This window comes from Salmo salar, chromosome ssa14 (assembly GCF_905237065.1).
Source record: "Salmo salar chromosome ssa14, Ssal_v3.1, whole genome shotgun sequence".
In the NCBI taxonomy this organism is placed as follows: Eukaryota; Metazoa; Chordata; class Actinopteri; order Salmoniformes; family Salmonidae; genus Salmo; species Salmo salar.
Window position 1 is genome coordinate 81,988,291 of NC_059455.1, and position 26,650 is coordinate 82,014,940.

The 26,650-nt window shown below is 38.9% G+C and overlaps 1 protein-coding gene across 6 annotated transcripts; it reads right to left on the reverse strand.

The window, feature by feature from the left end:
• Window positions 1-238: 238 nt before the first annotated feature.
• Window positions 239-26,382, reverse strand: si:ch211-80h18.1 (aspartate, glycine, lysine and serine-rich protein). 6 transcript variants are annotated; one of them, XM_045694876.1, is made up of 35 exons: window positions 26,304-26,382; window positions 25,533-25,597; window positions 25,388-25,450; window positions 24,661-24,696; window positions 24,140-24,181; window positions 23,683-23,730; window positions 23,375-23,419; window positions 22,072-22,170; window positions 21,895-21,945; window positions 21,726-21,752; window positions 21,551-21,589; window positions 21,313-21,411; window positions 20,570-20,638; window positions 13,471-13,530; window positions 13,225-13,317; window positions 13,051-13,107; window positions 12,915-12,959; window positions 12,785-12,832; window positions 12,629-12,664; window positions 12,053-12,118; window positions 11,200-11,229; window positions 10,948-11,049; window positions 10,801-10,860; window positions 10,405-10,482; window positions 10,005-10,055; window positions 8,978-9,016; window positions 8,733-8,804; window positions 8,298-8,348; window positions 8,062-8,106; window positions 3,269-3,301; window positions 3,122-3,166; window positions 2,672-2,710; window positions 2,092-2,127; window positions 1,051-1,095; window positions 239-463 (listed from the first exon to the last, which is right to left on the reverse strand). In XM_045694876.1, the coding sequence occupies exons 1-35, from the start codon at window positions 26,312-26,314 to the stop codon at window positions 429-431; spliced, it is 1,860 nt and encodes a 619-aa protein (XP_045550832.1). In that variant the 5' UTR covers window positions 26,315-26,382; the 3' UTR covers window positions 239-428. The 6 variants fall into 6 exon arrangements, with proteins under 6 accessions (XP_045550832.1, XP_045550833.1, XP_045550831.1 ...); XM_045694877.1 differs by having other exon boundaries at window positions 13,063-13,107; window positions 21,551-21,595; XM_045694875.1 differs by having other exon boundaries at window positions 21,551-21,595.
• Between the last annotated feature and the right edge of the window lie 268 nt (window positions 26,383-26,650).

Genomic DNA, 26,650 nt, shown 5'->3' on the forward strand with positions numbered 1-26,650 from the left:
TTTCGCAATGTACAATTTCTGACACAAAATGAATATTTCTCACATTTTCTAAACTGGGAAATACAGTACTTGTGGAAATTACAAAATAACAAAGCTTCATAAAGATTCAGTATATTGTTTGAGCTTTTGTACAATGATATTCATACGGATGACACTTTTGTATGAGCCATATTCAGAGGGTTTTCCTTAATACCCTCGTCTTTTTGTCATATATGCAACGAATTAAACAAAACGACTATTAACAAGTGCGCAAAAAGTTTACTTACAGTGTCATCTTTAAGTTTAAATAGACAAAGTTCAAACAAACAAACATAGACACAAACAACTAGATTTGCTAGTGGGCTGGATCACTGTTTCTCTGCCATGCAGACTGGTCCGTACACTGAAATCTGTAGCGTAGAAACTTGACACGAGGCTTCATATGGAAGTCAGCAGGTATCCTCCAGTTCCACATTTTCTGCACCTTCAGAAGTGAAGATGTATTTTAGTCTCTGACACACATATCTGTAATTCATCTATCTAAGAGCTGACGGAAGCGATAGTTCATCCAAATTACTAAATTACATTTTGGTTTCCTTACCCTGTGAGCAGTCTATGGACGAGACAGAAATCCATAACTTGTGTGAACTATCCCTTTAATGTTAAAAAAGTCATGCAATATATTGTAGAATTACAACATATTGAGTATATTAGCAGTATACTGTAGCATTGAGTCCTACCTCAGAGGCAGTAATACTACTTTAGTGTCCTTCATTTTTACTTGCTCACAATTTTTATACTTGTAGTACCAATCAAGAGCTTACCTTTGTCTCTCTTTCAAAGGTACAGTTTAACAGCACTGTATTATCACCTGAAACCTTGCAGTCAGAAACCTTGCCATCTTATACTGTAGTTAATACAGTGTAATAAAAATGATTAGTTATAAGATATTGTATGTGTTTCGACAGGGGAGTACATCATGTAAATAAAACAAGGCTTTTGTCATTTAATAATGTTTTTAAAAGAAGAGAGATACACGGGAGAGAAGTTATAGGGAGCTGAGAAACCTACCTTCAGGACCCTGACCAGATGGGTTGTACTGTTCAGCTGCGGAAACTGGAAAGAGCAAGCAAAACCGAGGAAAGAAAAGAGCCCTTGAGCATCTGTTCACTGAGTGGTTCAATATATGCTGTCATAATGACACAGCATTGTAATATCTGAAAGCTGTGCAATCCTGTGCTAAATAACAAGTTAGGCTGCGTTTACACAGGCAGCCCAATTCAGATCTTTTGCCAATTATTTGCATATCTGATACGTATCTGATCTTTTCTCTAATGTGTAAACAGCAAAACAACACATGGAATCTGATCTTTTGAATTCTGATTTATACTACCTCCATATATGGATCTGAATCCTGATCCAAAAACCTATCCTCCATACGTGACCTCCATACGTTACCATGACGACCCCTCCCAAATTTTAAGGAACAGTGACAGGAAATGAACATGGCATCTGTGTGCTACTTCAGAGGCTACATCAGTGTGAATGTGCAAATCTGATATGGGTCACATATAAAACTGAGTGTGGACAGTCAGAAAAAAAGATTGGATATAGAAAGAAAATCTGCTTTGGGTTCTTAGGGTGACTCTGTAAACAGAGCCTGATAGGCCGTACTACCCATTTAGCCTACACAACGAAATATCACCTTTACTAAAACTGCTAAATTTGTCACATGGATCCATTTCGCTATTTCAATTACTTTTGCTGCATTTACACAATCAGCCCAATTCTGATCTTTATTTTCACTAATTGGTCTTTTGACCAATCAGATCAGCTCTTTTGCCAATAATAGGGCAAAAGATTGGAATTGGGATGCCTGTGTAAACGCAGAATTTGTAGTCAAATTGATAGATAGCTAGATATCAACATTACTGAGACATCTGTATAAGGCTGTGTTTACAAAGGCAGACCCTTTTCTGATCTTTAGCCTAATTATGGGCAAAAGAGCTGATTTGATTGGTTAAAAAGAATATCAGAAAAATATCAGAATTGGGCTGCCTGTATAAACCAGCCATGTAACAGAGTTTAAACCTGAACTCTTATGAAGCTTACCAGCATGCTGTGTCTGTTCTGTTACACCAGGATGACCTGTTTGGACAAAGACATTGCATGAACACAGACCCTACGAACAGAGCAGGGGGAGACCACCGTGAACGGGACAACCAGGGCTGTCTGACATCAATGTCAATGCATTTCACACCATTACATGTCTATCACTACTTAGACTGGTTAACTGTAAAGATCTGTAAAGCACTTTATGGCAACTGTTGGGCTGTAAATACATTTTATTGATTGGTTGATTAATCTATGGCAGGGGTGTCAAACTCAATTTTTGATGGGCTGAGTTTCTGCAAGTTTCCAATCCTCTCTTGTACATCATTAATTGATTAAGGTCATTTATTGGTTAGGAACTCCCCTCTCTAGGTCTAATTGGATACAAATTGAAAGAAAATGACAAAAAATAGGAGACACATAGCCCTCCAGGAAGTGAGTTTGACACCCCTGCTCCAGGCTATCTCTCCAAGATCAAAGGATTATTACCACTACTTTTCATTTCATCAAGCCTTTAGGAGCAACAGATTCTTGTGCAAGGTCAAGGGGTTGTGTAAATGAATATACTGTACCGACTTACTGGAAGCCTGTAGAGTGGATCCTTGTGCATCAGCTGTGACTACGATACAAAAGATAGATTCAACATGGTGACGACTTAAGGCGTTTCGTTTTGTTATTTAGTGACTGGCAGTGTATAGTAAGGATGTGTCCCAAATGGTACCCTATTCCCTATATTGTGCAATGCTTTTTACCAGGAACTATGGGACACTATTCTCTATATAGTACTCTATCTCTGATGAGTAATGAGTGGTAAGGGAACCTCACTCACCCCTGCCAACTTTGGCGTCTGTATTACAGACATTGGTATTACATGGTATTACATACATATGGTATTGCATACATTCACATTATATTTTTGGAGGCTAGTGTGTGTTGTGTGTGTGTTGTGAGGAAGTGTATCTATTTTTTCTGAAATGTTAAGGTCATAAGATTGGTGTGTGTGTGTGTGTGTGTGTGTGTGCAGACTTACCTGGGGAATTGGTCTGAATGAAGACACTGTGTGCATCTGCAACAACTGAGAGACAGAGTATATGATGTTACAAGTGTGTTGCGTGAAGGGCCTTGTTTGGTTTAGAAATCTAGCACTTCTGATTTGTTGTTGTAAATGGAATTTTACCTGTAGTGTCATGTCCAAATCCAAGCACAGAATCTGAAATTGAAAAATGTATACTTGTCACCTTCCTCGCCTGGACGTATGTGTGTGAGTGAATCATGTGAGTATTATGTCATTGGTTAAAATGAAACTGTAGAGTCTATGAGTCCACTGGTCACAGCCACCTCATCTAACCTTGTTTCAAATAAGAGGGGATATTACACTGTTATACTATATATATTTATTTTGTTACGTTAAAGCCTTATTCTAAAATGGATTAAAATTAAATAAAAATCCTCATCAGTCTACACACAATACCCCATAATGACGAAGTGGAAACAGGTTTAGATTTTTTTGCAAATGTATAAAAAAATAAAAAACAGAAATTTCTTATTACATAAGTATTCAGAACCTTTGCTATGAGACTCAAAAATGGAGCTCAGGTGCATCCTGTTTCCATTGATCATCGTTGAGATGTTTCTACAACTTGATTGTAGTCCACCTGTCATAAATTAAATTGGTTGGACATGCTTTGGAAAGGCACACACTTGTCTATATAAGGTCCCACAGTTGTCAGTTCATGTCAGAGCAAAAACCAAGCCATGACGTCAAAGGAATTGTCCGTAGAGCTCAGAGACAGGATTGTGACGAGGCACAGATCTGGGGAAGGGTACCAAAACATTTCGGCAGCATTGAAGGTCCCCAAGAACACAGTAGCCTCCATCATTGTTAAATGGAAGAAGTGTGGAACCACCATGACTCTTCCTAGAGCTGGCCGCCCGGCCAAACTGAACAATCGGGGGAGAAGGGCCTTGGTCAGGGAGGTGACCAAAAACTCGATGGTCACTCTGACAGAGCTCCAGAGTTCCTCTGTGGAGATGGGAGAACCTTCCAGTAGGACAACCATATCTGCAGCACTCCACCAATCAGGCTTTTTTGGTAGAGTGGCCAGACGGAAGCCACTTCTCAGTAAAAGGCACATGACAGCCCACTTGGAGTTTGCCAAAAGGCACCTAAAGAACTCAGACCATGAAAAACAAGATTCTCTGGTCTGATGAAACCAAGATTGAACTCTTTGGCCTTAATGCCAAGTGTCACATCTGGAGGAAACCTGGCACCATTTCAGTGGCAGGGACTGGGAGACTAGTCAGGATCCAGGGAAAGATGATCGGAGCAAAGTACAAGGAGATCCTTGATGAAAACCTGCTTTAGAGCGCTCAGGACCTCAGACTGGGGCGAAGGTTCACCTTCCAACAGGACAACGACCCTAAGTACACAGCCAAAACAAGGTAGGAGTGGCTTCTTTGAATGTCCTTGGGTGGCCCAGCCAGAGCCCGGACATGAACCCGATCAAACATCTCTGGAGAGACCTGAAAAAAGCTGTGCAGCAACACTCCCCATCCAACCTGACAGAGCTTGACAGGATCTGCAGAGAAGAATGGGAGAAACTCCCCAAATACAGGTGTGTCAAGCTTGTAGCGTCATACCCAAGAAGAATCGAGGCTGTAAACGCTGCCAAAAGTGCTTCAACATAGTACTGAGTAAAGGGTCTGAATACTTATGTAAATGTGATATTTCAGTTTAGTATTTTTTATACATTTTCAATTTTTTTCTTCTTTTTTTTCTTTGTCATTATGGGGTATTATGTGTAGATTGATGAGGAAAAAATAACAATTTAATCCATTTAGAATTAGGCTGTAGTATAGTGAAGACATCACAACTATCAAATAACACATATGGAATCATGTAGTAACCAAAAAAGTGTTAAACTGTCTGGGAACCTGGGACATTTGCGTCCCACCCTAGTCAACAGCCAGTGGAATCGCGTCGCGCGAAATACAAATACCTCATAAATGCTATAACTTCAATTTCTCAAACATATGACTATTTTACACCATTTTATAGATACACCTCTCCTGAATCGAACCACGTTGTCCGATTTCAAAAAGGCTTTACAGCAAAAGCAAAACATTAGATTATGTCAGGAGAGTACCCTGCCAAAAATAATCACACTGCCATTTTCAAAGCAACTAGCATGCATCACAAATACCCAAAACACAGCTAAATGCAGCACTAACCTTTGACAATCTTCATCAGATGACACTCCTAGGACATCATGTTACACAATACATGCATTTTGTGTTCGATAAAGTTCATATTTATATATAAAAACAGCATTTTACATCGGCGCGTGACGTTCAGAAAATATTTTCCCTCAAATGCTTCAGGTGAATCAGCGCTACAATTTACAAAATTACTATTCGAAAACATTGGTAAATTATAATATTGTCATTCAAAGAATTATAGATTAACATTTCGTGAATGCAATCGCATTGCCAGATTTAAAAATAACTTTACTGGGAAATCACACTTTGCAATAAACGAGGTGCTATGCTCAGAAAAATAGGCTAGGCGATACAGGTTAGCGCCATCTTGGAGTCATCTAAAATCAAATATACTATTGTAAATATTCCCTTACCTTTGATTATCTTCATCAGAAGGCACTTCCAGGAATCCCAGGTCCACAACAAATGTAGTTTTGTTCGAAAAAGTTAATAATTTATGTCCCAATAGCTCCTTCTTGTTAGCGCGTTCCCAAGGCTACTCATAATGTACGAGGCGCGCAGGACTTGTCATCACAAATGTGCAAAAAATATATATTTACGTTCGTTCAAACATGTCAAACGTTGTATAACATAAATCTTTAGGGCCTTTTTTCAATCAGAGCTTCAATAATATTCAAGGCGGACGATTGCATTGTCTTACTAAACGTTTCGGAACGAGAGGGTACCCACGGGCGCCCGCGTCATAGTAGTAATGGCCCTCCCCCTATGACCAACTTTCCAGGCCTCTCGTTCGGTCAGTTTTTACCGGAGAAGACTCAAACCACTTTGTAAAGACTGTTGACATCTAGTGGAAGCCTTAGGAAGTGCTAAATGAATCCTAACTCACGGTGTGTTTCATAGGCAAAGTGTTGAAGGTGATTCCGCAAATCAGATTTCCACTTCCTGCATGGAATCTTCTCAGGTTTTGGCCTGCCATATGAGTTCTGTTATACTCACAGACACCATTCAAACAGTTTTAGAAACTTTAGAGTGTTTTCTATCCAAATCGACTAATTATATGCATATTCTAGTTACTGGGCAGGAGTAGTAACCAGATTAAATCGGATACGTTTTTTATCCGGCAGTGCAAATACTGCCGCCTAGCCCCAACAGGAATTAAACAAATCAAAATATATTTTTTATTTGAGATTCTACAAAGTAGCCACACCTTGATGGAAGCTTTGCACACTCTTGGCATTCTCTCAACCAGCTTCATCTGGAATGCATTTCCAACAGTCTTGTAGAAGTTCCCACATATGCCGAGAACTTGTTGGCTGATTTTCCTTCACTCTGCAGTCCAATTCATCCCAAACCATCTCAATTGTGTTGAGGTCAGGTGATTGTGGAGGCCAGGTCATCTGATGCAGCACTTCATCACTCTCCTTCTTGGTCAAATAGCCCTTACACAGCCTGGAGGTGTGTTGGGTCATTGTCCTGTTAAAAAACAAATGATTGTCCCACTAAGCGCAAACCAGATGGGATGGCATATCGCTGCAGAATGCTGTGGTAGCCATGCTGGTTAAGTGTGCCTTGAATTCTAAATAAATCACAGATGGTGTCACCAGCAAAGCACCCCCACACCATCACACCTCCTCCACCATGCTTCACAGTGGGAACCACACATGCGGAGATCATCCGTTCACCTACTCTGCGTCTCACAAAGACACGGCGGTTGGAACCAAAAATGTCAAATTTGGATTCATCAGACCAAAGGACAGATTTCCACCGGTCTAATGTCCATTGCTCATGTTTCTTGGCCCAAGCAAGTCTCTTCTTCTTATTGGTGTTCTTTAGTAGTGGTTTCTTTGCAGCAATTCGACCATGAATGCCTGATTCACGCAGTCTCTGAACAGTTGATGTTGAGATGTGTCTGTTATTTGAACTCTATGAAGCATTTATTTGGGCTGCAATTTCTGAGACTGGTAACTCTAATGAACTTGTCCTCTGCAGCAGAGGTAACTCTGGGTCTTCCTTTCCTGTGGAGGTCCTCATGAGAGCCAGTTTCATCATAGTGATTGATGACTGCACTTGAAGAAACTTTCAAAGCTCTTGAAATGTTCTGGATTGACTGACCTTCACAACTGATTAGCTCAAATGCATTAAGAAGGAAAGAAATTCCACAAATGTACTTTTAACAAGGCACATCTGTTAATTTAAATGCATTCCAGGTGACTACCCCATGACGCTGGTTGAGAGAATGCCAAGAGTGTGCAAAGCTGTCATCAAGGCAAAGGGTGGCTACTTTAAAGAATCTCAAATCTACTTTTTTGGTTACTACATGATTCCATATGTGTTATTTCATAGTTTTGATGTCTTCACTATTATTCTACAATGTAGAAAATAGTAAAAATAAAGAAAAACCCTTGAATGAGTAGGTGTGTCCAAACTTTTGACTGGTACTGTATATATATAATACTTGGATTGTGTACCTATTCTAGACTTTTCTAAGCTACTCCAGAACACTGTTCCAGAGAAAATCGAAGAAAATGTGTGGTTGAATGCTGTTTCCCACAATATTCTCTGTGTTAGTGACAGCTTTATTTCTCCTTACTGCCTTCCCCTCCTCAGGCTGGCCCCAGCTCAGCCGGCTCTGCACTGAGTGTTACATTTATGTTGGCGTAACTAGCGAAGCAGCGGCAAGCAGTGTGTCAGCTCTAAAAATATGCAGGTGAGAGAATGAATGCTTGATCATCAGACAAGTGCGTAGCCTACCGGGCGTCCCTGGTGCGCTGGAGCTGTACACGTTCGCCCCAAGGGCTAGGGAGAGGGAGAAACACGTGAGTTACTATATGGCTGTTAGATTAACTTGATTGAGTATCCATTTGTTTGACTAGCCTACTAAATATGTTTTATTAGATGTCACCCAGTGTAGTAATGGGATGTTCTTGTTTGATCTTGTAAATGCTTACAATATATAGTAAACAGAAATGTACACTTCAAATCCTTACCAGTGATATCTATCTGTGTATGTGAGCTGGTTACAAGTTCTTCTGCCGCACCTGTTCACACATTGACACCTGTATCATTGTACCTGTGCACAGAATATTTCAGACTCTACTTGTGAAGGTAAACTATTCATTTATTTTCTCCATTATCAGTAACTTAAAGCTGCAATATGTAACTTTTTGGGCGACACGAAATGGCGGAGCGATTTATGCATAAAAAAAAAAAGTAAATAACCTTTATTTATCCAGGGACCTGCATAGTGCATCTTTTAACATGTATAGTATACAAAGAATAAGCAAACAAAGTCAAAGTCAACAGGGTGTTCTACCTGTAGAGGGAAGTTGTGTGGCCATGTCAGACAGCCCTGCTCATACAACCATTCCAAATTCAACCAATTTCCTGAAAGCTCACTGTAGGATTTCAAGGTGGTGGCTTACCTGTGGTATCTGCTTGAGGGCTGACGGTGTGAACATCATCATGATGCTGAACAGCGACCCCGTCTGTTATAGCTGAAGAACCACGAAATTAGAACTCAACCCGCGAAATTACAGCGTGAGCTCTCATGATGAAACATTGTTGCAACACTATTACAACAACATTGTAAAAAGTGATGCCTTCAGAAATGTTTAACTCGGCAAATTAAATGTAGGCCTATCATTGATTGTATTTTTGTAGGACTCACCTCCCATGTCGTCGTGATGAGAGACGACGCTGTGCTCACCTGCAGGAAATAAGGGACGAAGAAAAGTTGACTGGTGAGTGGTGATGGATAACATTTTGGAAATACTTTTTTAAAAAGTATATTTTTCCTGTGTGAAAATAAGCATAGAACACTTTACTCTGACAGATAGACGTCCTGGGAATTTTCATCCCTGGACCGTTTTTAATGGAGGTATTTATTTAGCCAGCACTGGCCTTGGTGAAGCCTATTTTCCATCATGACACTTATTTTCCACAAAAGTTATAGTTCTATGAGACAATTGTTGCTCAAGACATAACATAAGACCAGAACAGGTCCAACAGTGGTGGAAAAAGTACCCAATTGTCATACTTGAGTAAAAGTAAAGATATATAGAAATTGACTCAAGTAAAAGTGAAAGTCATCCAGCAAAATACTACTTGAGTAGAAGTCTAAAATTATTTGGTTTTAAATATGCTTAAGTATCAAAAGTGAATGTAATTGCTAAAATATACTTATGTATCAAAAGTAAAAGTATAAATCATTTCACATATTAAGCAAACCAGATGGCACAAATTTACGGATAGGCAGGGATACACTCCAACTTAATTTACAAAAGCATTTGTGCTTAGCGAGTCTGCCAGATCAGAGGCAGCAGGGATGGCCAGGGATGTTCTCTTGATAAGGGCATGAATTTTCCTGTCATGCTAAGCATTCGAAATATAGCAAGTACTTTTGGGTGTCAAGAAAAATGTATGGAGTAAAATGTACAATATTTTCATTAGGAATGTAATGGAGTAAAAGTAAAAGTTGTCAGAAATGTAAATAGTAAAGTTAAGTACAGATACCCCCCAAAAACTACTTAAGTAGTACTTTAAAGTATTTTTACTTAAGTACTTTACACAACTGAGCTCCAATCTATTATTTTGCACATATAGCAGGCAATTAAGCAGACAGAAAAATGTGTTTATGAATAACAAATGCACTGAAATAGGTTTGTAAATAATGGAGAATTCAAACATTGAGTTACCAGCATCTAGTAGGCCTACGTCTGTAGACACAATCTGCTGCCCAGATGGATCTGAAAAGAAAAACACTGTCATATACACCATTGTATTGGCAGGCTTTTGCATTAGGCGTATTGGGATAAATGACCACATGAATTCAGTATATCAAGCATATATCCTCAATGCTTCTCAAATAATGCATGTGGCATTTGTTTTGCTCCATCAAGTGCAAATACTCTACCCCTGGTTATAGCCTAGTCCTAGCCTGGTCCCAGATCTGCTGCCTTTGCCTACTCTATTGTCGTTGGAAGCGAAACGTTTAATTGTTTGGCATGACAATTCCATTAGGAGTTGGCAGGAGAGCAGAAACAGACTGGCACCCAGGCTGGCCTTGGCCTACATGTACCTTTAGGGTAGACATACCTGTTACATCATGATGCACATCATTGACCGCATGATCACCTCCATGTGTGTCTGTAACCTGGCTTTGACGACCATTCCCTGCAACATACATGTTCATTTATGCTGACATTATCTTAATCATCCTTTATATTCCTCTGTCTGAGCTGGACACATCAATACCACTCTCTGAAATACCTTCATAGTATAATGTATTTCATTCAAAATATATATATGCCATTTAACAGACACTTTTATCCAAAGCGACTTACAGTCATGCGTGCATACATTTCACATATGGGCAGTCCCGGGAATCAAACCCACTATCCTGGCATTGCAAGCACCATGCTCTATAAACTGAGCTACAGAAGATTACCTTTAACAGGGGTCTGTTATGTTTAGTCCTGAGTGTGATCCTACCTGGGTGGTCAACGTGCGATGATGAATAATCCGTATGTGACATCACTGCTACTGGGTGGTCTGGAGAGAAAAACTGAGATGAAGCTTTCCATGCCATCTTGGTCCCTATCCTCTTACAGAGATAATGATTTATTTCAGTGTATTTACCTGTGGTATCGGATAGACCAGCATGATCACCTGCTGAGTGGTATGATCCATGGAAACCTGAGCTCAGATATGGATGGTCATGTCCTGAGTAGTCAGTAAGGCCTGCAAATAAAAAGAGAGCACAAGTAGGACAGAGATACAAACTAGTTGATAGAACCTATTTGCTTTCACCCATAACTACTGTTTACATGTTCAACTGGGAATCATAATCTATTTATTAGATAATGAGTAGTTGTGGCTCACAATGCCTACCTGTAAAATCACTTATTAGCCCTATGTGATCTCCAAGACGTGGAGGAAGAACGTCAGACACACAGAGAAAGAAAGAAGATAAATTATTGGATTATGTGAATCATGAGAACCCTCATCTCTTGTTGCACTGCATCCCTCCTAATAGAGTCTTTAAAAGGCAATGCCTGACCCCATTCATCAGTGATGGCAGTGCTACTCCACCAAGACATAAAGTCTGCAGTGAAGCCGCGAAAAAACAATGTCAAGATCTACAAAGTTCACAAGCACAGCTACACAAATAACACGCTGTCTGCACAGACAGGAACACATGGACCCAATGATAATCTTGGAGTAAAAAAAAATATTGGGGCGTAAATTCTCCGGGACACTGAAATCTCTGTCATTATTACAAGCCTGCGAGGAGCTCTCTCCGAGTTAGAGAACTAAGCCTGAGAGGAGCTCTCTCCGAGGTGAGGTAGAAAACTGAGCCTGAGAGGAGCTCTCTCCGAGTTAGAGAACTGAGCCTGAGAGGAGCTCTCTCCGAGTTACTGAGCCTGAGAGGAGCTCTCTCCGAGTTAGAGAACTGAGCCTGAGAGGAGCTCTCTCCGAGGTGAGGTAGAGAACTGAGCCTGAGAGGAGCTCTCTCCGAGGTGAGGTAGAGAACTGAGCCTGAGAGGAGCTCTCTCCGAGGTAAGGTAGAGAACTGAGCCTGAGAGGAGCTCTCTCCGAGGTAAGGTAGAGAACTGAGCCTGAGAGGAGCTCTCCCCGCGGTCAGGTAGTGAACTGAGCCTGCGAGGATGAGGGACGACACAAGAGGGAGGGGTGAGGTGATTTACAGGACCTGGCAGAAGGTGGAAGGCGTGCTAGTAGGTACCTGGTGGAACGTCTGGACCCGGGCTGCTACTGGACGACAACGCCGGTTCTGGACCCGAACCCACAGCTGGATGAGAGGAGAGAGAGAGCAAAGAGAGTAGAAAGAGAGAGAGCGAGAGAGAGAGAGAGAGAGAGAGAGAGAGAGAGAGAGAGAGAGAGAGAGAGAGAGAGAGAGAGAGAGAGAGCAGAGAGCGCCAGACAGCCAGTGATATATATATATATCAAACCTGATTTAAAAACCCGTTTTCCTTGAGTAAATTATTACAAAAGCAGGAATAACTGTAACAGTGATTTACTCTGCAGCAGCACAGATAACTAGCACAATATGGAATATAAACTCCTCAGAGTGGAGTTTGTGGCTTGCTGTTTTAACCCCTCGGACAGAGAGGTACTTAAATAAAATTATGCTTTAGAGGTGTAGTATAACATTATCTGTGCCAGTTTAAATATAGCTTAAATCTGATATAAATTAGAGGGACTCTCCCACAGAGTAACTCTCCCGAAGGTGTTGCTTTGTAACATTTCTTTCAAGGGAACAAGTGAAGTGACTAAGGGAGGCTTGGATGAAGAAACATACCTATTGAGTCTAATTGAGAAGTCATTCCAGTGTGATCTATCAACAGAACAGTGTTGGTTAGATATTTTTGATTCAACAAAGAAAAACAGAGATTCTTTATAGTCAGAAAAGACCCAACAGAAAGCAGACACAGAAGGGTTATGATGACAAACCCACCTGAGATGTCGATATGGATGTCAGAAGCATACGGATCTCCCACACCACCTGGAAAGACATACAGTTAATCAAGAACAAACTTGATTTACCTAAAAAGAAACATCAAAGATAAGTTCTTACAAACACTCACCCATTAAACCAATGAGGAAGTCATGGCTGGATTGGTCGATAATACCTGAATGTCAATACGGAATTAAGTGAAGAAATGATGGAGAAGCAAGTAAATATACCAGACAGGAGCCAAGCATGAATCATAGCACCCTCACCTGGACACTCACCTGTATTGTCCAGGTGAGAACTTGCACCAAGTGGATCCATAGCACCTGAAATGTTGAACCTATTAAAAAATATCAAGGCATTCTATCGTCTACTCATTTGCCCTATCATTAAACAAACAAGCCCATGACTTCAACTTTATTGGATTTTCAGCAAGATGTTACCTGTGGGATCCATGTGAGTTGTGTCCTCGATGAAGAGGTCAGTGACTACAGGTATAGCTACTGCTCCTCCAATCAGCAGCTTGTGACCATTACCTTGGAAACAACATTGAGATCCAATAAATACCATGACACTTCTGTTCTTTGTAGGGTTATACCAAGGAGTGTAAGATAATGGTGTTCTTCACAGTTCACAGGTACATGATGTGGCTAAAATAAATAGAAAAATTGCTTATCTGAAATATTTACCATTAAACTCAGGTGACTCAGGTGTGTCATACTCAGGCGACTCTATTTCAGTCTCACTTGCTGAAACACATACAATACATGTATTTTACAATCATATTTACATTTACATTTTAGTCATTTAGCAGACCCTCTTATCCAGAGCGATTTACAATTAGTGCATTCATCTTAAGGTAGCTAGGTAAGACAACCACATATGATAACACAGTCATAGTAAGCACAACTTTTCCTCAGTACAGCAGCTATCAACAAAGTCAGTGCTAGTAAAGTCAGTGCTAGAAAGTCAGTGATAGTAAAGTCAGTGCTAGAATGTCAGTGCTAAAAAGTCAGTGCTCGTAAAGGCAGTGCTAGGAAAGTCAGTGCTAGAAAGTCAGTGCTAGAAAGTTAGTGCTAAGAAAGTCAGTGCTAGAAAGTCAGTGCTAGAAAAGTCAGTGCTAGAAAAGTCAGTGCTAGAAAGTCAGTGCTAGAAAGTCAGTGCTAAGAAAGTCAGTGCTAGTAAAGTCAGTTCTAGGAAAGTCAGTGCTAGAAAGTCAGTGCTAGAAAGTCAGTGCTAAGAAAGTCAGTGCTAGAAAAGTCAGTGCTAGAAAGTCAGTGCTAGAAAGTCAGTGCTAAGAAAGTCAGTGCTAGAAAGTCAGTGCTAGAAAGTCAGTGCTAGAAAGTCAGTGTTAAGAAAGTCAGTGCTAGAAAAGTCAGTGCTAGAAAGTCAGTGCTAGAAAAGTCAGTGCTAGAAAGTCAGTGCTAGAAAGTCAGTGCTAAGAAAGTCAGTGCTAGTAAAGTCAGTTCTAGGAAAGTCAGTGCTAGAAAGTCAGTGCTAGAAAGTCAGTGCTAAGAAAGTCAGTGCTAGAAAAGTCAGTACTAGAAAGTCAGTGCTAGTAAAGTCAGTTCTAGGAAAGTCAGTGCTAGAAAGTCAGTGCTAGTAAAGTCGGTGCTAGTAAAGTCAGTGCTAGAAAGTCAGTGCTGGTAAAGTCAGTGCTAGAAAGTCAGTACTAGAAAGTCAGTGCTAGTAAAGTCAGTGCTAGTAAAGTCAGTGCTAGTGAAGTCAGTGCTAGGAAGTCAGCGCTAGTAAAGTCAGTGCTAGAAAGTCAGTGCTAGAAAGTCAGTGCTAGTAAAGTCAGTGCTAGAAAGGCAGTGCTAGAAAAGTCAGTGCTAGTAAAGTCAGTGCTAGTAAAGTCAGTGCTAGAAAGTCAGTGCTAGGAAGTCAGTGCTAGTAAAGTCAGTGCTAGTAAAGTCAGTGCTAGAAAGTCAGTGCTAGAAAGTCAGTGCTAGTAAAGTCAGTTCTAGGAAAGTCAGTGCTAGTAAAGTCAGTGCTAGAAAGTCAGTGCTAGGAAGTCAGTTCTAGGAAAGTCAGTGCTAGAAAGTCAGTACTAGAAAGTCAGTGCTAGTAAAGTCAGTGCTAGAATGTCAATGCTAGAAAGTCAGCACTAGAAAGTCAGCACTAGGATAGTCAGCTCTAGGAAAGTCAGCGCTAGTAAAGTCAGTTCTAGGAAAGTCAGTGCTAGTAAAGTCAGTGCTAGAAAGTCAGTGCTAGAAAGTCAGTGCTAGTAAAGTCAGTGCTAGTAAAGTCAGTGCTAGAAAGTCAGTGCTAGTAAAGTCAGTGCTAGTAAAGTCAGTTCTAGGAAAGTCAGTGCTTGTAAAGTCAGTGCTAGTAAAGTCAGTTCTAGGAAAGTCAGTGCTAGTAAAGTCAGTGCTAGAAAGTCAGTGCTAGAAAGTCAGTGCTAGTAAAGTCAGTGCTAGTAAAGTCAGTGCTAGTAAAGTCAGTGCTAGAAAGTCAGTGCTAGGAAGTCAGTTCTAGGAAAGTCAGTGCTAGAAAGTCAGTGCTAGAAAGTCAGTGCTAGTAAAGTCAGTGCTAGAATGTCAATGCTAGAAAGCCAGCACTAGAAAGTCAGCACTAGGTTAGTCAGCTCTAGGAAAGTCAGCGCTAGTAAAGTTAGCGCTAGATAGTCAGCGCTAGGAAATCCAGCGTTAGTAAAGTCAGTGCTCGTAAAGTCAGTGCTAGTAAAGTCAGCGCTAGTAAAGTTAGCGCTAGAAAGTCAGTGCTAGAAAGTCAGCGTTAGGAAAGTCAGCGCTAGAAAGTCAGTGGTAGAATGTCAGTGCTAATAAAGTCAGCGGTAGTAAAGTCAGTGGTAGAATGTCAGTGCTAGTAAAGTCAGTGCTGGTAAAGTCAGTGCTAGAAAGTCAGTGGTAGAATGTCAGTGCTAGTAAAGTCAGTGCTGGTAAAGTCAGTGCTAGAAAGTCAGTGCTAGAAAGTCAGTGCTAGGAAAGTCAGTGCTGGTAATGTCAGTGCTAGTAAAGTCAGTGCTAGGAAAGTCAGTGCTAGAAAGTCAGTGCTAGAAAGTCAGTGCTAGGAAAGTCAGTGCTGGTAATGTCAGTGCTAGTAAAATCAGTGCTAGGAAAGTCAGTGCTAGAAAGTCAGTGCTAGAAAGTCAGTGCTAGGAAAGTCAGTGCTGGTAAAGTCAGTGTTAGAAAGTCAGTGCTAGGAAAGTCAGTGCTAGGAAAGTCAGTGCTGGTAAAGTCAGTGCTAGGAAAGTCAGTGCTGGTAAAGTCAGTGCTAGAAAGTCAGTCCTAGAAAGTCAGTGCTAGTAAAGTCAGTGCTAGAAAGTCAGTGTTAGAAAGTCAGTGCTAGAAAGCCAGTGCTGGTAAAGTCAGTGCTAGGAAAGTCAGTGCTAGGAAAGTCAGTGCTGGTAATGTCAGTGCTAGTAAAGTCAGTGCTGAAAAAGTCAGTGCTAGAAAGTCAGTGTTAGAAAGTCAGTGCTAGAAAGTCAGTGCTAGAAAGCCAGTGCTGGTAAAGTTAGTGCTAGGAAAGTCAGTGCTAGGAAAGTCAGTGCTGGTAATGTCAGTGCTAGTAAAGTCAGTGCTAAAAAGGTCAGTGCTGGTAATGTCAGTGCTAGTAAAGTCAGTGCTAAAAAAGTCAGTGCTAGGAAAGTCGGTGCTGGTAATGTCAGTACTAGTAAAGTCAGTGCTAAAAAGGTCAGTGCTGGTAATGTCAGTGCTGGTAAAGTCAGTGCTGGTAAAGTCAGTTCTAGGAAAGTCAGTGCTAGGAAAGTCGGTGATGGTAATGTCAGTGCTTGTAATGTCAGTGCTAGAAAGTCAGTGCTTGTTAAGTTAATGCTAGAAAAGTCAGTGCTAGAAAGTCAGTGCTAGTAAAGTGTGCTAGAAAGTCAGTGCTAGGAAAGTCAGTTCTAGTAAAGTCAGTGCTGGTAAAGTCAGTGCTAGGAAAGTCAGTTCTATGAAAGTCAGTTCTATGAAAGTCAGTGCTAAGAAAGTCAGTGCTAGGAAAGTCAGTGCTAGAAAGTCAGTTCTATGAAAGTCAGTGCTAAGAAAGTCAGTGCTAGAAAGTCAGTGCTAGTAAAGTCAGTGCTAGGAAAGTCAGTGCTAGGAAAGTCAGTTCTATGAAAGTCAGTGCTAAGAAAGTCAGTGCTAAGAAAGTCAGTGCTAGGAAAGTCAGTGCTAGAAAGAAAAACAAGTGCAAGTATTAATGCAAGAAAACTACCAGTATACCTGTACCTGTAAAAGTAATACATACATATGTAGGATCTTAATTTGACCTACACTACCGTTATCAGAAGTACAGTGCAGACATTGTTAATGTTGTAAATGACTATTGTAGCTGGAAATGGCTGATTTGAATGGAATATCTACATAGGCGTACAGAAGCCCATTATCAGCAACCATCACTCCTGTGTTCCAAAGGCACGTTGTGTTAGCTAATCCAAGTTTATCATTTTAATATGTTGCCACCTGTAATAAAAATACAATGTTGCCACCTGTAATAAAAATACATAACAATACAATGTTGCCACCTGTAATAAAAATACATAACAATACAATGTTGCCACCTGTAATAAAAATACATAACAATACAATGTTGCCACCTGTAATAACAATACATAACAATACAATGTTGCCACCTGTAATAAAAATACATAACAATACAATGTTGCCACCTGTAATAAAAATACATAACAATACAATGTTGCCACCTGTAATAACAATACATGCTCCTATAACAATACAATGCTGCCACCTGTAATAACAATACATAACAATACAATGTTGCCACCTGTAATAAAAATACAATGCTCTAATAAAAATACAATGTTGCCACCTGTAATAAAAATACATAACAATACAATGTTGCCACCTGTAATAAAAATACATAACAATACAATGTTGCCACCTGTAATAAAAATACATAACAATACAATGTTGCCACCTGTAATAAAAATACATAACAATACAATGCTGCCACCTGTAATAACAATACAATGCTGCCACCTGTAATAAAAATACAATGTTGCCACCTGTAATAACAATACATAACAATACAATGTTGCCACCTGTAATAAAAATACATAACAATACAATGTTGCCACCTGTAATAAAAATACATAACAATACAATGCTGCCACCTGTAATAACAATACAATGCTGCCACCTGTAATAACAATACAATGCTGCCACCTGTAATAACAATACAATGCTGCCACCTGTAATAACAATACAATGTTGCCACCTGTAATAAAAATACATAACAATACAATGTTGCCACCTGTAATAACAATACATAACAATACAATGTTGCCACCTGTAATAACAATACATAACAATACAATGTTGCCACCTGTAATAACAATACATAACAATACATTGTTGCCACCTGTAATAAAAATACATAACAATACATTGTTGCCACCTGTAATAAAAATACATAACAATACATTGTTGCCACCTGTAATAAAAATACAATGCTGCCACCTGTAATAAAAATACATAACAATACAATGTTGCCACCTGTAATAAAAATACATAACAATACAATGTTGCCACCTGTAATAAAAATACATAACAATACAATGCTGCCACCTGTAATAACAATACAATGCTGCCACCTGTAATAACAATACAATGCTGCCACCTGTAATAACAATACAATGCGGCCACCTGTAATAACAATACAATGTTGCCAACTGTAATAACAATACAATGCTGCCACCTGTAATAACAATACAATGTTGCCACCTTTAATAACAATACAATGCTGCCACCTTTAATAACAATACAATGCTGCCACCTTTAATAACAATACAATGCTGCCACCTGTAGTAACAATACAATGCTGCCACCTGTAGTAACAATACAATGCTGCCACCTGTAGTAACAATACAATGCTGCCACCTTTAATAACAATATAATGCTGCCACCTGTAATAACAATACAATGTTGCCACCTGTAATAAAAATACATAACAATACAATGTTGCCACCTGTAATAAAAATACATAACAATACATTGTTGCCACCTGTAATAAAAATACATAACAATACATTGTTGCCACCTGTAATAAAAATACAATGCTGCCACCTGTAATAAAAATACATAACAATACAATGTTGCCACCTGTAATAACAATACATAACAATACAATGTTGCCACCTGTAATAAAAATACATAACAATACAATGTTGCCACCTGTAATAAAAATACATAACAATACAATGTTGCCACCTGTAATAACAATACATAACAATACAATGTTGCCACCTGTAATAAAAATACATAACAATACAATGTTGCCACCTGTAATAACAATACAATGCTGCCACCTGTAATAACAATACAATGCTGCCACCTGTAATAACAATACAATGCTGCCACCTTTAATAACAATACAATGCTGCCACCTGTAATAACAATACAATGCTGCCACCTGTAATAACAATACAATGCTGCCACCTGTAATAACAATACAATGCTGCCACCTGTAATAACAATACAATGCTGCCACCTGTAATAACAATACAATGCTGCCACCTGTAATAACAATACAATGCTGCCACCTGTAGTAACAATACAATGCTGCCACCTGTAGTAACAATACAATGCTGCCACCTGTAATAACAATACAATGCTGCCACCTGTAATAACAATACAATGCTGCCACCTTTAATAACAATACAATGCTGCCACCTGTAATAACAATACAATGCTGCCACCTGTAATAACAATACAATGCTGCCACCTGTAATAACAATACAATGCTGCCACCTGTAGTAACAATACAATGCTGCCACCTGTAGTAACAATACAATGCTGCCACCTGTAGTAACAATACAATGCTGCCACCTGTAATAACAATACAATGCTTCCACCTGTAGTAACAATACAATGCGGCCACCTGTAGTAACAATACAATGCTGCCACCTGTAATAACAATACAATGCTGCCTTGATTTAAACATTGTAAGCATGCTAGCTGTGGATCATATTTGTGATGTACTTTACATACTGTACATAATATACAGAGTGTCTTGGAAATGTAAATTATTAATAACCATTTACTGCAGTGGGGTAAATCAGGGTCAAACAGCGTTTCTTGGTAGTCTTAAACAAATCTACTTTGAAACAAGGTATACCACAGGCGGCCGGTGGCAACTTAATTGTGGAGGACGGGCTAATAGTAATGGCTGGGATGGAATCAATGGAATTATATTGAACACATCAAACACATGGTTTCTATGTGTTTCATACCATTCCATTCACTCTATCCCAGACATTATTATGAGCCGTCCTCCCCTCAGCAGCCTCCTGAGAAGTATACACCTCACACACATGGTTATGGTCTTAAAAAAAGAAGACTCCTCTACCATGTCAGATATAGAGGTGAAATGTATTACATTTTGAGTTTGCATCCCAATATTAGACTTTATATACATCACAGATGACTGAAATATAACACAACTGTTTGACATAGAAACACTGGATTTTCGGGCGGGTTTTCCAAAATTATATTTATTATTTATGAAATTATGAAAAATATTAATGACACACCCATGAGACCAATAGAGGGCGTTTTGGCCATTTGACTGCAGCCATTTGTTGATGGGCTGACACTAAAATCAAATATTAAAGACTAAGTTTACCTGACTATGTGTCATCAATGGTCCTTATCCAAACCCACACATTCACTTGATTGTTAGTTATCGGTTTGCTACACATGACTGAGTGATATTATATAATTGGTCGTTATAACTCATAACTGCATATGATTGTTTGTCACAGGTCTGTCACCAGAACTTTCTGTGGCTTTATGTAGTGAATGATACCTGCAGGCTGTGGATGAGTCTCGTGGATAATGATGAGAGTGGAGCTCCCTCCTGCTTGTCCCATTGAGCCTATAAGGTAAACACATTGAACATAAGACCAAGTTAATCACTGCAAGGGACATTGAGATATGCTTATACAAACAAATTAAGAGTTTCATTCCAAAATGCTATTTATCCATTTTCATTTTTTTAAATGTTGAGAAATTAGCTTTTATTGTTTAAAGAAATGATGAAAGACATGGGTGTGTTTTTTGTCTAATCAGGGTGTGGGGTTGTTCAACAACATCAACAACAAATGATGCTTTTATTCAAAATTCTCTCAGAGAAGTAAGTAGTACTGCTAGGTTTTGCACAGTCAAATGTAACAAATAAAGACATTTTTTATAAAGAAATGTACAGTAATATGAGATATGTATGTAAAGCATTAGCATTTTACATTTGAGTCATTTAGCAGATGGTCTTATCCAGAGCATTGATCTAAAGATAGCTAGGTGAGACAACCACAGTAAACAGCATACAAACATTCCATTCCAGCTAAACAACGGATATAATCATTTTGCAAAAAAACACATTTTGATACACATCTAAAATCTCTAAATGTAAAATATGAGAACAGACATATTTTACACACACTTGTATATACCCATAAGCAATCATTTCTGATGAAAAAACACAAATGTGAAAAATGTGTGCATATAGCATTTTGGAAATAAACTCTTCAAATGTAGACCAAGATGACTTACCGTGAGAGATTGTATCTGAGTGGACAACCCCTGTTCCTGGGTGGACAACCCCTGTTCCTGGGTGGACAACCCCTGTTCCTGGGTGGACAACCACTTTTCCTAAAATAATTATGTTGAAATTCAGCTTCAGCAAAGATATTCATGTTGATTTACTGTTAATACAATTCATCCAGGTTTTATGTCATGCATTATTGGACTATTGTTATGGAATTGAACCAAGGCAAGGCAGAGCGATTACCTGGGGCTTGCACGTGTGACACTGAACTGCCATGAACCCCTGCACCTGCCAAGAGATCAATAGTTCAACCTCCCCAATAGAGACAAGCCACCGCCATCCAGACAGAGCTTGTAAAACATCCAGGTGTTTTTTTTGTCTACTTCAATGCTTGTGGAGAGAGCGGGTGTAGCGTTACCTGCTTGACTCGGATCCAAACTGGGACCTGCATTGAAAGCAAAACACTTTTCATCAAATTACAGTAGATAAAGACTTACCACTGTTTATTAGATAGATTCAATAGAGATATCACTTCAAATATTATATGACTTGATTAATATTTAAACATTTATAATAAGTCATTTGACCTGCAATACTGGTATCTGAAGAGGAACCTGCATGTCCTGACAAAGAAGCATCTGAAAGACAGGGAATGTTAAGAAATAAGTAAAAACTGATTGTTTAAACAAAACTTGTATCACTTAACATGACAGTGCAGAATAAAGTGGTAACAACATGGAGTAGATGACAGAACAAGACTTTACCATGGGAGCTGGGGTCAGAGGGTGAAGTATGTGAATCTCCTCCACCTCCTCCACCAGCACCACCTCCTCCTCCCCCTCCTCCTCCACCACCACCATTACCTGAAGCAGATAGGAACACATCAGGCCATTCATTCCACAAATGTATTCCACCATGGCTGCGTTTACACAGGCACCCCAATTCTAATATTTTGCCCAAATATGGTCAAAAGAGTTGATGTGATTGGTCAAAACGTATAGTGCCTCTTTTTAGGATGTCAATATAAATGAATGTTATATAGTTGTTTTGCCTTCATTATATGTGTTATCACCATCAAGGACCACTTTGGAAACAAGTGTTTTAATTAATATATATATATATTTTTAACCTTAATTTAATTAGGCAAGTAAAATCTGGAAGGAATGTTGAGGGGCATATTTTACCGTGTCAGTGTTCCCTGACTTGCAAAAGACTTTACCTTGTCACCCCGGGGATTTGATCCAGCAACCTTTTGGTTACTGGTCCAACACTCTAACCACTAGGCTACCTGCCGCCCCTTTTAAGTGTTATCCTTTAGGTCCACATTGTACATTTTGTTCTCTGTGTCTTACCCAAATAAATCAAATTCAATTCAAATGTTACACAAATATCAGAATTGGTCTTCCTGTGTTAAAAGGCAATTCCCCCACTTTTCAACCTCATTTCATTTTCTCCAGCACAATACCAGTGTCTACATATGTGAAAACGGTGCATTTCTGCACTTTGTAAAAAAATATATAATTAAAAAGTTCTAGCCTTTGATATCATCAAAATCAGTGATTTTCAAACACTATGAGATTGACGGTGACGTGAGGAGCAAGAAAATACCCTCCCTCTGGCTAGAAACTCATTGCAGTTTTTCAAACTTTTAATCCTACCCTTTGATGTCACAGAGAAGCATTTTTTAGAATCTTTCTTCTTATCTTTTTAACCACAGATCATAGAAAGGCGTTGTTTTCACTTAGGTAGACACTAGTTTTGTGGTGGAGATAATGAAAATGTAAAAGTGGCGGAACTGCCCTTTAACTCAGTCCATGTGCCAGATCTATATTATGCATAATTAATATGGAAATGCAACGTTATGGCCTAATTCTTCTAACACAAATCTGATTTATAATTCATGTTTAACCATTACTTCCTTCTGATATTGAGGTACTGCTTGATGCTGTAACAAAGCAAACAACATTTTCTCGTTATCACGTAGGAAAATATATATGTAAAATTGTAAGACAGTTTTTGTTGAAATAAATAATAAAAAAGTGCCACATATTATGGAGCCTGACTCACGGCCAGGCCCAGCTTGCATGGCACTATCCCCATTGAGTTTATGTCCTGCAGGAAGAAGGGGTACACAAATTCGTGAGGGATTTTATGTTGAGAGTCATTCTGATTTGACTTAATTCTGATGTGAAATGTCCTTAATACATTTACAAGATCAGCCTAGACACAATACCCATTTATAACCAATTACACAACCAATTTACAGCCCATACGCTTACCAAACCAGTAAAGGAAATGAATGGGTTCCTATAAAATATTTTTCAAATGTACAAATTGTATTTGGATTGACTGTTATAAAGAAAGTCCTCCCTTACCATTCGGAGCTTCACCCTGGAACGAGGTGCCAGGCTGAGCGCTTAAACCTAGAAGGAAACCAGCCTTTAAGTCAAGACAAGCTTATTTAACAGTCCATTGAAAACCTTTCAATACAGTCCTTTACAAATATGTATCCTGTATTGTAAGAATCAAACATATTGCAGACTTCTGCAGTGAGTTTAACTCACTTTTATGGAAGAAAGCCTCAACAGAAATGTCTCAAATGGTCTGATTTCAAGAATGGTGAATATCATGTCATTATCTTTCCTGGTAGGCTATCTAATAGACAAATCTGCCAAATATCTGCAGCATTTACCAGATTAAAGTCTATACTCAAGACAACTTCCCCACTTTGCACTAAGAACTTCTCAGAGTTGAACTCACTGAACTAAGAGCTATTCTGTTTTTAACACAAGCCCTATCCCCTGAGCTAAGAGAGGATTAGATGTGTCTTACCCAGGCCTTTAGATACTGTGGTAGCTTGCTGTGCTCCAATTCCTTCAGGGAAGAGAAGGGAAAAGGAACATACTTCTATTTGAGATTCTGTATGATTGTCTTTATCATTAAAAACCCTTTATTCTGGTATTACACCCTATTAGAGAGGATTTTAGGTTTACAGGCATGCGCACATGCACGTACTTGTGATTAATGATAGTTTATTACCAACAATATGTGAGATTTTACTTTAAATGTACTCTTATGTCCTGTTTTGTAGCTTTATCATATTCACATTTCCACTATTTCACTATTTTATATTTTGTTTGTATTTGGAATTAATGAGGCCCATTTGTCTTTGAAACGTGTTATGGTAATATTATGCAAAACATTCAAACAGGAAAAACAAATTTATGCTCTTAGTTGAACCATTTACATAAGTTTACTCTCAAAATGGGACTTTAGTCACACAAGTAGGCGTTGGTTTATGCACAAAGGTTAGAGATGTTCTATTCATTGGTGGCAAGTTGTTAACTTCTCACCCATATTCTTTTCCTGACTCTTGGAGTCATCATCATCTGAAAAGAAAAGTAAGTTGAGACATTTCATAAATATATGCTCATATTCTATACTTCCCAGAAGTCTGTGCTCCACACATATTTAGAAGTCGTTGTTCCCTCTATTGAAACAAATGGAAAGGTGCCCGAAAAATTATACAAAAATTGGTCCTGAAATGTTACACTTATAGAAAAAAGGGTTCCAAAAGGGTTCTACCTGGAACCAAAAAGGGTTATTCAAAGGGTTATTTTATGGGGACAGCCAAAGAACCCTTTTAGGTTCTAGATAGCAGCTTTTTTTCTAAGAGTGTATATCCTTCTGCTTGAGTGGAGGAAATTGGTATTAACTTTATAGGTCTGAGTGCACTTCAAAAATTACTTTATCATTTCTTTAAAGAGAGTTAGTCCTTTTTTATTAGTTACATAGAATTTATTTTGTTATATTAGACATTTCTACGCTCTCACTCAATGTATTCTTTACCTAATTTTATAATCAGAAAAGACTGCATTGATTTTTGTTTTGACCTCTGTTAACCTTGGGGGGGCATTATTTTTTGTTTGTTAATAGCTTACTATGTCACATTTAGGCTAGGCCCATTCTCTTCGTCGTACCAGCACTAGCTAGTCCTATGGTATCCTGACACATGACTCTAACCACCCCCATCCCAACTCCCTCATCCTTCCCCAAACCTCCCTCCCTCCCATCTCATACCCTCCTCCTCTTCTGAGAGTTCCTCTTCACCGTCCTCTACCTCTATCTCCTCCGGCTCTTTCTCTAAAGAAAGAAGGCATTGAGTTGTTTACCTGTTCAAATATCCCAATGAATAGAACTTTGATTCAATGAGCTACTTCCATACCTTCCACAGGAGCAGTTGAAATTGTTGTTGCCAAAAAGACAACTACAGAAGCAATTAAAAGATTTCTGCAGATAAAGAAGATGTGTATCAAAAGATGGATGGAAACATAGGTTAATATCGAATGTTTTATAACAAGGTTAAATTATATCCCTAGTCCAATCTCAAGTGTATGATTCAAGTTGAGATACAGTTTTGCAGATGAAAGTGAAATTTCATTGTGGATTGATGTCTGTCATAAACATACATTAAGTCCATATTCTTCTCATCCATATCATATTTTATGTCCTCAGTGCATAAATATATAATATAATGTCACCATCATATCAATTGTGTTACATCAAGAGGAAGAATCAAGAAAGAGTGCCAAATAAAGCCAATGGGAATCATTCAACGTATGCCAAGACTAAAACTGTCAACTATTTTATCAGATAGTATCTATTCTTCAACATCAATATCAACAGCAAACATTTATTTAGATGACAAAAAATCATTCTCAAGCTCTTGAAAAACAATTTTCTTAGTCATATGAAATGTCAGTGCATTACTGGCACATTTTTCATTGTGTGGATACTAACCCTGAGAATCATCATACATGGATCAATTACATCACCAATTACATAACAATAATCAGAATCGAGGCCTGACGAAAATCTCTCGCTTTGATCAAAACAAAACAATACGCCTGGACCAAGATGCAACATTTCATGACTAAAATTCCCTGCTTCAGCATTCATTACACACAACATTTGCAGCTCTTCATTGTTTACTCACCGTGACCACATGTTTTTTTCTAAAGGTCTATGTGGGGAACTCAGGAGTAGACATATACAGCATGTAGCACCCAGGGCTTTAGACTTCCTTCTGCATGACTGGGCACCGCTATATGTTTTATACCCTCTCATCCCCCCATCTTAGGAAGGGGCAGGACTTGTGTTATAACCCCAGCCCCTACCAATTGAGCTCAGCTACTCCCTAGCTAGGTTTATTTCTCTACAGGTGAAAATACTACAAAACACATTAACATTATAAAGATACAACAACAAAAAAGGAATTTCTAAAATGGGTAATTCCAGTATGAATATTCAATCATTTCAAACAAGTCCTGAGTCAGGCAGTCT

Excerpts from the sequence above, each read along its gene's own strand:
- si:ch211-80h18.1 (XM_045694875.1), bottom strand. Across the intron at positions 13,531-20,569 it reads GACTCATCCACAGCCTGCAG|CAAGTGAGACTGAAATAGAG; the intron begins GTATCATTCACT and ends TATGTGTTTCAG. Across the intron at positions 12,119-12,628 it reads TTCTCAATTAGACTCAATAG|CTGTGGGTTCGGGTCCAGAA; the intron begins GTATGTTTCTTC and ends CCTCTCATCCAG.